This window comes from Myxine glutinosa, chromosome 11 (genome assembly GCF_964187855.1).
Source record: "Myxine glutinosa chromosome 11, kmMyxGlut1.1, whole genome shotgun sequence".
Lineage (NCBI taxonomy): Eukaryota > Metazoa > Chordata > Myxini > Myxiniformes > Myxinidae > Myxine > Myxine glutinosa.
In genome coordinates this window covers 79870455-79883283 of record NC_136271.1, presented here as the reverse complement: position 1 = coordinate 79883283, position 12829 = coordinate 79870455, and the positions used below count along the sequence as shown (strand labels likewise).

At 44.6% G+C, this 12829-nt stretch overlaps 1 protein-coding gene across 1 annotated transcript in view; it reads right to left on the bottom strand.

Annotated features, from left to right (window-relative positions):
- The window catches only part of LOC137411853 (microtubule-actin cross-linking factor 1), a 237442-nt gene that overhangs the window by 69440 nt on the left and 155173 nt on the right, over positions 1-12829 (bottom strand). The window contains exons 48-50 of the mRNA XM_078786818.1: positions 9664-9863; positions 6001-6496; positions 4603-5858 (exon numbers count right to left, since the gene is read on the bottom strand). Coding sequence (XP_078642944.1) covers positions 4603-5858; positions 6001-6496; positions 9664-9863 — 1952 coding nt within the window. The remainder of the gene's footprint in view (positions 1-4602; positions 5859-6000; positions 6497-9663; positions 9864-12829) is intronic.

The window sequence follows — 12829 nt, the reverse complement described above, 5'->3', positions numbered from 1 at the left end:
TTTTACGGTGCCTTTCGTGGCCATGATAAAAAGGAGCAAAAAGAGCGCTTCAAATTGATAAAGAAAGCAGTCATCGTGTTTGTATCCGATGTTTGTGTGAGCACTCAATGAAAACTTGAACTACAAATACGAAATGGTGAAACAAATCTACCCTGCAAGATATTCTTGGCAATGTGGTTTCATTCCTTTTGGCAAACATGCAAAGGGCACTTTGGACAAACATCTGGATTGTATCCCCATCATACGAATCGTAGATTGTTTGCTTTACCGTTTCACAACCGAAAAGCGAATGCAAACTTTCTCCAGATTTTACAAGGTTCCTGTCCCAGGAAGACTCGTTTAGATTCTGCCGATTTGCAATTCGGAAAAGCCGCGCATACACATCAGCGGTATATGATGACGTGCAGCATCGATCAGGCTACAGTGTCAATGAGGACAAAGTAGGACAACGAACTTTGGGAAACCGAGGTGATCCTTTTGGGTTCAGCTTGCTTTGACTTGCAGTGAAGATAAATACTACGAAGGGAGAAACAAACTGCTGTTTAGCTTTGACGTCAGCAAGAGTGTTGCATCACAAATCATGCAGTCTCGCCAAAGTGATGAAAAGCATCAAAAACTCCGGAGTGTATTTTGCAAAATTCGGCCTACAAGTAGTAGTAGGAATCGTAGGGGAAATAGTAGTAGTAGTACAAGTAGTAGTAGTAGCGGTAATAGTAGTAGCAGTTGCAATAGTAGTAGTAAAGTAGTCGTAGTAGTAGTAGTAAAGTAGTAGCAGTAGTTGTAATATTAGTAGTTGTAATAGTACTAGTAGTAGTAGTAGTAGTAGTAGTAGTAGTAGTAGTAGTAGTAGTATTTCTCGTGGTAATAGTGGTAGCAGATTGTAGTAGTAGTACGAGCAGTAGAAATAGGAGTAGAGGTAGTAGTCATCGTAGTAGTTGTAATATTAGTAGTAGTAGTAGTAGTAGTAGTAGTCGTAGTATTGCTCGTGGTAATAGTGGTACCAGATTGTAGTAGTACGAGCAGTAGAAATAGGAGTAAAAGTAGTAGTAATAGTAGTAGTAAAGTAGTAGCAGTAGTAGTAATAGTAGTAGTGATAGTGGTAGTAGTGCTAGCAGATTGTAGTAGTACGAGCAGAAGCAGCAGTAGTAATAGTAGTAGTAAGAGTAGTAGTAATAGTACTATTAATACGACTACTACGACTACTACTACTACTACTAATACGACTTTTACTACTACTATTACTACGACGACTACTACTACTACTACTACTACTACTACTACTACTACTACTACTATTACTACTAATACTATTATTACTACGACTTACTACAACTATTACTACTACTATTACGACTATTACTACTACTACTACTACTGCTTATACTACTACAATCTGCTACCACTATCACTGCTACTACTAATATTCCAACTACTACTATTCTAGTACTACGACCTCTACTCCTATTTCTACTGCTCGTACTACAAATTTCTACCACTACTACCACTATCACTGCTACGACTAATATTCCAACTACTACTAATCTAGTACTACGACCTATACTCCTATTTCTACTGCTCATACTACTACAAACTTCTGCCACTACTACCACTATCACTGCTACTACTACTATTACTACTACTACTAATCTACTACTACTACCTCGACTCCTATTTCTACTCCTCGTACTACTACAAACTGCTACCACTATTACCACGAGCAATACTACTACTACTACTACTATTACAACTGCTACTACTTTACTACTACTAGTAATAGTAGTAGTAATAGTAGTAGTCGTAGTAGTAGTAGTAGTAATAGTAGTAGTAATAGTAGTAGTAACAGTAGTAGTAATAGTAGTAATAGTAGTAGTAGTAGTATTACTAATAGTCGTAGTAATAGTAGTAGTAGTAGTCGAAGTAGTAGTCTGAGTAATAGTAGTAGTAGTAGTAGTAGTAATAGTCGTAGTAATAATAGTATTAGTAGTAATATTAGTAGTAATAGTAGTAGTAGTAGTAGTAGTAGTAGTAGTAGTAGTAGTAGTAGTAGTAATAGTCGTCGTCAGAGTCGTAGTCGTAGTCGACTGAAGGTGATTTGGGAAGGATTATGTCATTGGGTCAGGATGCAGGCAAAAGTCCGCCGACTCTTCGCGAAAGACACCGCGGGATCTTTAATTGGTTCGCAAAAGACTTGGCCCAAATTTCACCCTTGGGCAAAACCTCAAGAGGGGCTGTTAAAGTCGTACATCAGTTAGTTGTCTCGAGATGCAGGCTGATGGACCAGCTTCTTGTGAGGTTTGATTCTGTTTTGCTCTGGACTTTAGGATACCTTAAAAAGTAGTTTGAAGAAAGTCCATACACATGTGCAAAGGAACTATCGCATCTCGTTCGCATCACGCTGATGACGTACGATCATTTCGGTACCTCCATCACTGAAGATGGACAGAAGTTATGTTTTCGCTCTTGCTTGTCTATTTGTGAGTAGGATATCTCAAAAAGTTGTGGGCGGATTCGGAGGAAACTTGGTGGACAGGTTGGGTGTGTGAGAAGGACGAATTGATTCGATTTTGGTGAAAATCTGGATTTGGATACTATAAAAATTTTTAAAAAGTGATTCTTCACAATTGCAATATGAGGCCAAAAACGATATATAGCACAATACTGTATTTCAAAATGTGATGAACAGATTTGGATGAAACTTGGTGGATGAGTTGTGTAGGTGACAAGAACAAGGTGATTGTCCAGGTCCGGATGCAGATCCAGCCTATCGGTGGGATACAAAATGTAACCAGTTCAGCCTGGCGGAGGGAGGTATGTGCTCTACCGGGTGCTGTTGAAGTTTATCATGCGATGGTTTTAGGTTCAATGCAGTGATCTATGATGTACATTTGATTTATCATCCAATGTTTGTCATGTCATGTCATGTCATGGCTTGCGGACTTCCTCTCTGGTCGTAGTCAACGTGTGGCCCTGAATGGATTTCTCTCATCTCCCCTTCCTGTTCAGGCTGGAGTTCCCCAAGGAAGTGTGCTGGGCCCTGTGCTTTTTCTGGTCTTTATCAATGATCTCTCTGACTCTCTGGAAAATCCTCTCTATCTCTTTGCTGATGACTCCACTCTCTGCCGCTCCATTCCTCTTCCCTCAGATCGGCAGTCTGCAGCCTCCTCACTCTCTGAAGACCTGGACAAAATCACAGACTGGTCAAACAAGTGGAACATGTCTTTCAATCCTGCCAAATCTCACTCTCTTACTATGTCTCTCCGAAAAGATCGACTGGACAACCCTCCCATCTACTTTCTCAACAATCCTCTCCAAGAAGTTCTGTCACTCAAGGTTTTGGGTCTCACTATCTGCCATGATCTTTCTTGGGAAAACCACATTTCCAAGCTGGCCTCCAAAGCCAGTCGCCGACTGGGCATCCTCCGTCGTGCGAAGTCCTTCCTCGGCACACCTGAGCTCCTCACCACATACAAGGCTTTCATCCGCAGCTCAATGGAATACTGTTCTCCCCTATGGGCTGGTGCTCCTGCCTCACACCTGGCTCGGCTTCACGCTGTTGAATCCAAAGCTTTCAAAATCATTGGAATCTCCCGCGATGAAGCTATCTCTGAGGGCCTTTCACTCACTCACCGCAGGCAGGTAGGTGGTCTTTCTGTCTTCTACCGAGTCCTCTCCGGCCTTGCTCCCCCAGCTCTCTCTGTGCTCTGTCCCCCAAATATTCCTACAGGTCGCACAAGATCTGCCAGCAACCCTCTGATGGTTAAACTGCCGAAATCTCGGCTCTCTGCTCACCTTCACTCTTTCATTCCTCTTTTCTCCCGCCTGTGGAACAAACTCCCACACTCCCTTCAATCCCTCTCCTCCCTCCAGGTCTTTAAAACAGCTGTTCACCACCATCTCTTATCTTCCCCCATCCATAACCTTGATCTTTTCTACCCCCACTAATTCACCCCAGATCCACCTTGTTTGAAATTCCAACTTATTTCCTGGAAATCCTGGCAGTGTCCATATGTTTATACCTCTCCCACCCCCCCCTTCACATGCCTCCCCCCCTTCACATGCCTCCCCCCCTTCACATGCCTCCCCCCCAAAGCCCTCTCCCTCCCACAGATCTCTTGATGTCTCCATGTCTCTCGGTCCCTGCTCTCAAATGTTGTGTTTGTGTCCTTCCCCCTCTCTCCCCATCTTGTCTACCGCTCCCGATGTTATTTGTTTTATGTGTCTGTTTGTCTTTCTGTGTGATTAATGTTCGCTCTTTCACGAGCCTCGATCTTGTATACAACAAAAAAAAAAAAAAAAAAAAAAAAAAATGTCAACTTGTAGTATTTCACGTTTGTGGCATCCTGGACTATCTACCTGGACTTAGGGGCTATCTACGTATGACATACACAATTTAAGTCATGATACAACAAATATTCACAACCAGTCTGTAGAACATATCAGTTCCTGATAATGAGACTTCTGTATAAGTGGATTGTGCATGCCACATTAACTTCGATTTTTGAGTATATATTTTCTGTAATCAAAAAAAAAAAAAAATCACTACTGAAATAAGCAGAGGGGTTCTCAGCATAAAATAATTTCCTCAGTATTTTTTCCCCATACCTTTAAGCTCTGAACATCAAGGCCACCCTCATTCTCTTGCATGTTTACGCAGTCGCGGCTAGCTTGCTGGATGGCATTGCAAAGTTCGTGAAGCTTCTCCTGCATCTCCTGCACATCTTCAAACTGAGATTGAACGGCATCAGACACTCGAGCGGTTGGTCCAATGGCGTCCAGCTCATCGTCCAGGTCCGCAATGCCTGCAAAGAGTTCACGGACCTGCTCTTGCACCCGATTGACACCTTGTAAACGGGTCTCAAGTGTAGCGCAGCGTTCGGATGTTGCTGAAGCGGTGCTCTGAAACGTGTCACGGATGGAGTTTGCAGGGTTGGTGATGGGTGATTTGTCTATTTCAGGCGCGACATCGGCTACCAGGCCTTGGGCCAGATTCTGCAGGTATTCAACACGTGGTGCTTGCGACTGCAGGCTCTCAAGCTGAGCATGCAACTTCTCCAGCTGTTTATTGCTCATGTTCTGTGAGCCGAGAGCATCGTGCGCATCAATATGGTGCTGCGCCTCACAAATCCGGGTCTCCAAGCTACTATGTACATCGGTGAACTCAGCCAGTCGCTGTACCATTTCATCAAGGCTGCTGATGCACTCAATAATGCCTTCAGAAAGGTTGTCAGCCCTCTGGTTCAACTGTGCTTTCTCATCACGGATGGCATCGTCTCCTGCTAAACAGCAGTCAAGAAAAGCATCAGCAGCATTGTTCAACTCCTCCAGTTTTGTGGGACATTTCTCCATCTCGAGCCGCAGAGCCTTTGCCGCCTCAAACTTCAAGTCCACTTCTGACCGAACCAACCCAGCTGGGCCAATGCTCTTCGACTTATTCTCGCATTCCTCCAGCCAAGGACGTAGCGCAGTCGAGATCTCCTCGAAATGCGTCCCTTTGCGCAACGCATCTTGCAACTGCTGAACAGACTCTGCCGTGTGCTTCAAAACATCCTCCCAGTGTTCGCGCAGAGATTTGAGCTGCACTTGCAGAGCCTCTCTGTCAGTGCCTTCTGGCAAGCTCTGCAGCAGAGTCTCCCCCTGTGTTTGCACAACGCTGTAAGTGCCCGCATGCTGGTTCAGGCTTTTCTGGAACTCCATTCGTGCACCAAGTTGTGTCTGTAGTTCTTCAAGGTCAGCAGAGAGAGCCAAAGATGATGGCATCTCGGCTTGCTTTTTGTCCAACCATATTCGTAGTTCATCAAACATTTGCTGAAATTGTTGTGAACTCGCAAGAGCTTCCTGTAACTGGTTCATTTGATGTCCTGTAAGAAGACAGAATAAGATCTCAACGTTTGAAGGCGAGAAATACGTAAATTCACATGAAGGTATAGAGATGACAGTAAATACCTCTCTCAGTCCATAATTTATATTTAGCAAAATAAACAATGAAGTTGCTTGGCTCACCTATGCGTTGCTCAAGCTCTGCCATTGGACCAAGCACATAATTAAGCCTTCGCTGCAGCTCAGCCTTCAGATAGGCCTCACCCACCAAATCACCGATATCTTGACACAATCTTTCTGCAGCAACAGCGTCGACCTTCCACTCCTCAAGCTCAGCAGCCATCTCACTTGCAGTTTCAAGCTGCTGTTTAACAGCCTCCGGCTGCGAACTAACAGCACCAATGCTGGACAGTCGAGAAGACAAGTCATCCATGGCTCCGGAAAGAGCTTGCAAGGCCTTCCCATATTTAACGCTTGCTTCTCGAGTCTGTTCCACACTGGCAGCTCGGCCGGTGAGACGCTTCTTTACTTCAGCCCACTTAGTGTTTACTGCAGCTTTTAGAGCTTCTACTTGAGCACCTGGGCCTGTGGCATTAGTGGTTTTGGCTGCCAGAGCATCAGCGGCCTGGTTTAGAGCCTCATACTGTGGATGGCGGGTTTCAAACTCTTGCAACATGAACTGCAAAAACAAAGAAAAAAATATTCCAAACAAAAATGAAAAGCTGGTCAACAATAACTCTCTTAAGAACAAGGGACACAGGAAATGAAGACACACAGACGAATTTAAGAAAGGCATTTAAGAGTTAGAAGACACATGTAGAATCACTAATCATGTGGTGATCACCCATTCAAAGTTTAATGGCCTATCACTGAAGAGTGCTTATCTAATGCAGAGCAAAACCGAATCACAAGCATTTAAATAACAAAGAAACTTTTACACGTCAGCGAGGGCATGTTTAAAAGTGGGCTTAAGGCCTCGAAGCAAGCATTTGGGAAAAATGGCATCGTTAGAACTGCAGTTGTACTCTCATATACTTTCTGGCAGCTTAAGTTAACTTTAGAATCACTACAAGGAGTACAAGTGTAAGGATGGAGTGGCAAAACATCACCAGATCTGCATACATAATAAATAGATAGCCACTAATTAATTTTATACTGTAGTATACAACCAAAATATAAACCATAAGAGATGTTTCAATAACAATAATTGTTCACTTCAATCCAGATTTCCCAGAGTGGCACATGTGGGAACCATAGCTCGGACACGGAGATTGTATTCACACACAAATTGTCTTTTCCATGATCATTAGTTGGAGGGATGGATGGATGAGGGGAAGAAGGGATGGATGAGTGGAAGGAGGGAAGGATGAGTGGAAGGAGGGATGGATGAGTGGAAGGAGGGATGGATGAGTGGGAAGAGGGATGGATGAGTGGAAGGAGGGAAGGATGAGTGGAAGGAGGGATGGATGAGTGGGAAGAGGGATGGATGAGTGGGAGAAGGAATCATTTGGTTGGCTGCTGAATGTAATGTAAGATGACCTGGATCAACCTACGATGAGGAGCAATGCGCTGAATCCCCTCTAACGATTGTCCGTGGTGGTGCTGGTGCTTTGATTCTATGATTTCAATTGGATGTTGGAGATATGGGCGGTGTTTCATCTTCGAATCGACTGTTTATATACACACAACTAAACAGCTCTTTATCTCCCTTCATAAATTGCTGTTTAAACGTGTTTTGCTGTATGCGTAAAACATGTTTTGTAAAAACAAACATGTTTTGTCAGCGTTTAAGGGTTAATAGGACTCTCCAGTTAATGTTTACACTGTTACGTTTGTGGGGGTAGATGATGGAATCCCATAGAAAAGATAGGATCGTATAGGTATAGCATGGACCATGGACGTGTAGGAGACATCTCGATGTATTAAGTAGGGAAACTGGAGCTCAAGATTGTTTGTGTCTTCACACGGGGGGTGAAGCTGTGTTAACTAGAAAGGGATTCAAGTTAATTTCCCCCCAGTATGTGATTGCCTCCTGTGGCTTTTCCCTACGTTGTTTTACAACTACAACAAGGCCGGCCATAAGAACCTCCGTAACAACAACAATAACAACAACAACCGTCCCCTGCAAGCCAGGCAGAGCCGGTCGGCAACTAAACCCCGCCTCCAAAAGATAGTAACCGGCAGGCCACGCCCCGAGCTTCGTCATTGGTCGAGGAGACATGAGGGATTCAATGGAGCTCAGCCATTGGACAGTGTGACGTCAGGAGAGAAGCTTCGAGCAAGAAGAAGAAGAGCTCTCTTGGCTCTCTCTCAGTAGTTATCTGGTGGTATGCTCGAGGAGGAGGGGGCGCCATCTTTCTCTGTTCGTGTGCTGAGGTAATTTTTGGTGTGCGCTTTTGAGAGCAAGGAGCGGTGGCAGCTATTGAAGGAGGTTTTGGAGACTGCTGGGCCTGTGGTGGACTGAAGGCAGTGCCGTTCGGGGGAGGGATGGAGAGAGAGCAAAAGAGGGCCATTTTCACAGCTTGCTAAATGGCTCTGTGCACTTCGCTGTCGTCGGCCGGTGCCATTTTGGGCGCGGGAGGCATTGGGACCGGACCATCGCCGTCACCTTTGCAAAATAACTCGTTGGGACCAGCTAAGTGGCTGCACAATGTAAAAAAAAGAACATTTATTTTACTTTGTCATTCCCCTGTGTGTTCGTATTTGTGTCTGAGTGGAGGATCCTCAAAGTAGGAATTGCAATTAGTTTACTTCAACATTTATTTAATTACCTCCACCACCAAAGGTGGATGGAGGTTATGAGTTCACCCCTGTCTGTTTGTCTGTCCGTTTATCTGTGAACAAATTATCTCAAAAAGTTGTGGACGGATTCGGACGAAATTTGGCAGAGATGTAGTGTATATGACAAGGACGAAATGATTATATTTTGGTGAAGATCCGGATTCGGCTACTAGAATTTTAAAGTGATTCTTCACCATTGGGAGATAGGGCCAAAAACGATGCATAGCAGGATATCTCAAAAAGTTGTGGACGGATTTGGACGAAACTTGGTGGACCGGTTGGGTGTCTGACAAGGACGATTGGATTCGATTTTGGTGAAGATCTGAATATGGATTCAGATATGATAATTATTTAATTTTTGAAGTGATTCTTCATCATTGGGAGATAGGGCCAAAAACGATACATAGCAGGATATCTCAAAAAGTAATGGATGGATTTGGACGCAACTTGTTGGACAGGTCGTGTGTGTGACAAGGAAGAATCGATCCAATTTTAGTGAAGATCCGGATCCAGCTCGTATAATTTTTCAAGTGATTCTTCACAATTGAGTGATATGGCCAACCAGGTGGAGGTATGCTCTCCACGGAGTGCCGTTCTAGTCTTGCATTTATTTTTTATTATATCATTATTGTGGCATTTTTCATTTGTTGTGTCTGTTCATTGTGGGTTTCGGATTAAACCCATGTGCTTTGTCCAGGTAAGCGCCTTCGCTGCCTTCCGTCCCGTGCACGCCATAATAATAACCGCCAAGCTTTCGGGAGTTCACCTCGGGAGTAAAAACTATCGGTCATTTGTCACCCAGTGGTTTTAATCGCTGGGCGACACAACAATACTTTACGTTACTTTACGCCACAACAACAACAATACTTTACTCCACAACACAATGCTTATAAACCATATCCAAGATTCGAATATAATGATTTTGAAAATAACTTATTTTACAATGTTCAATAACCTTTTTTACAATGCTAAGATTCCCAAAGGTGTTGATGATATGATCACTGCGTAAGGTGATAAAAACAGTTTTCATAACTTTAACAAACTGAGAACAGATGAGGAGCAAACCTGGACTTGCTGTTTCTGGTTGTCCAACATGTTTGGATCGATAGAAAGAGGTCCGAGAACACTCATGAGGAGCTGTTTTTCCATGAGCCATTGGCTCAACTGACCCTCTGCTGTCTGGAATTTCTCTAAAAGTGCACACGACTCCTCCAGGTCGTTCTGCCGCTCACGCGCTGACTGTGTGATAAAAACCCACTTCGCTTCTGCAGAGAACATGATGGTGGAATTAATGTACGTGCATTTTGGATTGCAATATAAAATGATACATGCAACCGCCTTCTTGGGCTCAAATAAATGATTCTTGATGAGGCAAAGAACAAGATGGAAACAACAACATCTCTCCAGATACTGCATTTAAAATCTGTACTGCTCGATTAAAATGGTTACCATAAACAAACTAAATCTTGTGTAGGGGTTCATGGGGAAAGGTTGGCGATTCCTATAAAACACCATCACCGACGACTTTAGCGACCGAGCTGCACTTCACTCCATCATTGGAGATCTCACGAGATCTTGACGGTGACGGCACAGATTTTCGAAGCTGTACACGTTCTCCACGTTTTCAAAGTTGTCATTGTTCACAATTGTATTTTGTCGAAACTGTATTCATCTTTCGGTGTGTGAACCTATAGTGTGTCCCAAGGAAGTTTCTCGGTGTTAATCTTTCATAAATTAATCGTTTCTGTTTGCCGCGAGTGTACGGCATTGCCTCAGGCTTCCCCGGTCTCCCGTCGAAGTTGTTTCTTCCTTCACTGTTTTTGCTAGGTTCTTAGTTTTTTTCGTGTTTTCCCTTCTCCCCCAAATGTGTGCTTATGTCCAGGTGCGCTGTCTCACCCCACCCCCATTATCTCCTTGCCTTCTACCTTTTCCCCTGTTCATGTGACTCGTGAACTCCCTCTCCCCATTGGTATTTTTGTGAAGACAAGATTGTTCTTCACGGTTCTGTCTAAATATGTTTAAATTTGCCCCTGCAGTGTTTTATTCAGTGGTATATTACAACACGCTGTTTTTCTTCCTATTTAAAAGGCTTTTTTCAATTTCTTCTCCAACTCATTCCATTTCAAATAAATATTCAATCTCTTATACATTCATTCCACCCCTCCTGCATCGTTCTTAAATGGATCGCTAAGTTGAAAATCACAATAAACCCAAATTGTTATAAATGTTCGTCTTTCATTAATCATCCACTTTCTAAACTCTCCCCTTGCCCCTCCCCTCCAAATCTCCCCCCTTGCCCCTCCCCTCCAAATCTCCCCCCTTGCCCCTCCCCTCCTAAACTCCCTCCCCTCATAAACTCACCCCTTGCCCCACCCATTCAAAACTCCCCCCCAACAGCTCCCCTTCAAATCTCCCCCCCCAACCATCCCTCCCAAATTCTCCCCCTCACACCTCCTCAAAGCTGCCTCCTCCCCACTTCATCTCCCTTCTATCTCATACCTCCACCTCCCCCAACCTTCTACTTTCCTCTGCCCCTCCTCAAACAACCCCCTCACTGTGCCTCATCCCATCACCATCAAACCTTTTGTCCTCCTCATTCTTCCCTTTCTTGTAACTCTTCTGTAATCTCTGACACACGATCAACTGCTCCCCCTACCTCCCACCCTCATCCTTCATCTGACCCTACCCCTCCCCTGTCCTGCACCCGATGCTCCCCCTCTCTCCTCATTAACGGTATGGACCTCAAACATTCGGGGCCTTCGCTCAAACCTGATTGATCTCTCCATTCAGGTTGCTTCTGACAATCCAGACTTGATCTGCTTAATAGAAACTTTCCTCCTTCATGATGTCTCTGATTCCTTAATATCTCTTCCTGGTTACTCCCTCCTCCGGTATGATAGACCTGAGCCTTGTCCTGGTGGTGGGGTGGCTATCTTTATCAAAAACTCTCTTCCTCATTCTCCTTGCACTGCCCTCTCTCCACCCCACCCCCAGGAGTACCTCTGGCTACGGCTTCCTCTCCGCTCCCACCTTTTGTTCATATGTGTTCTGTACCGTCCTCCAAACAGTGATGACTCCATTTACATTTCGCTGTCAGACAACATGGACCAACTTCTTTCAACTCATCCAAACTCTCTCTTCCTCATATGTGGCGACTTCAACTGTCATCATGCCAGCTGGCTGGGTGTGGGTTCCTCTCTCACCAGCCATGGCACCTCAGCAAAGGACTTCTGCGACTCATTGGGACTGACACAATCTGTCAATTTCCCGACCTGGATCTCAGTCAATGGAGTATCTTCTCTTCTAGACTTGGTTATGACAAACTTCCCTGCAAATGTCTGCTGCTCTTCTTCTGCTCCAATCGGTTCTTCTGATAATTTGCTTATTAAAGTGGACATCTCTCTGGCCATTCTCAGAGAGCCTCCTCAGAGCCGACGAGTCTGGCATTTCACTCAGGCTGACTGGCACGGTCTGCAAGCAGCCATCAATCATCTGGACTGGTCTCCCATCTCTACTGCCTCTGACATCAATTCTTCCTGGGAATTCTTCCAAAGCAAACTGCTCTTTCTCATGCACAGATTTATCCCATCTCGTCTTCAGTTGTCTTACCCTTCCTCCCGTCCATGGTACACTGAATCTTGTGGTGAGGCAGTTGCCCTGAAACAACTTGCCTTTGCCTCTTGGAAGGCAAATCCAACTGAAGGCAATCTCAGTTCCTTCCACCAAACTCGGAACAAGTGTGTGTCTACCCTCAGGAGTGCCAGGAAGCACAATCTCTCCACCCTCAAGAATGAACTCTCAAACCTGTCTCCTTCCTCCAAATCCTGGTGGCGTCTGGTCAAATCCGTTTCTGGTGTTTGTTCCCCCTCCACCCCCTCCCTTACCTCAAATGGCTACACAGTTGACACTGCACGTGACAAAGCCGAATGCCTCAACTCTGTGTTTGCCTCAAAATCTTGTGTCCCAAACCCATCTCTCTCTGTTCCCACCTTTCCCGGTCGAATCCAACTGCTCCTGGAGTCTGTGTCCTTCTCTCCTGACAAGGTGGAGAAGTTTTTGTCAAACCTCGACTCTGATTCTGCAACTGGACCAGACGGCATCAGACCACAGGTCCTAAAATCCTGCTCTGCCGCTCTATCTCACCCTCTCTCTGTTCTTTTCACCCTCTCTTTTGCTTAAGGTCATCTGCCAGCATATTGGAAATCAGCAAACATTACCGCTTTACACAAAA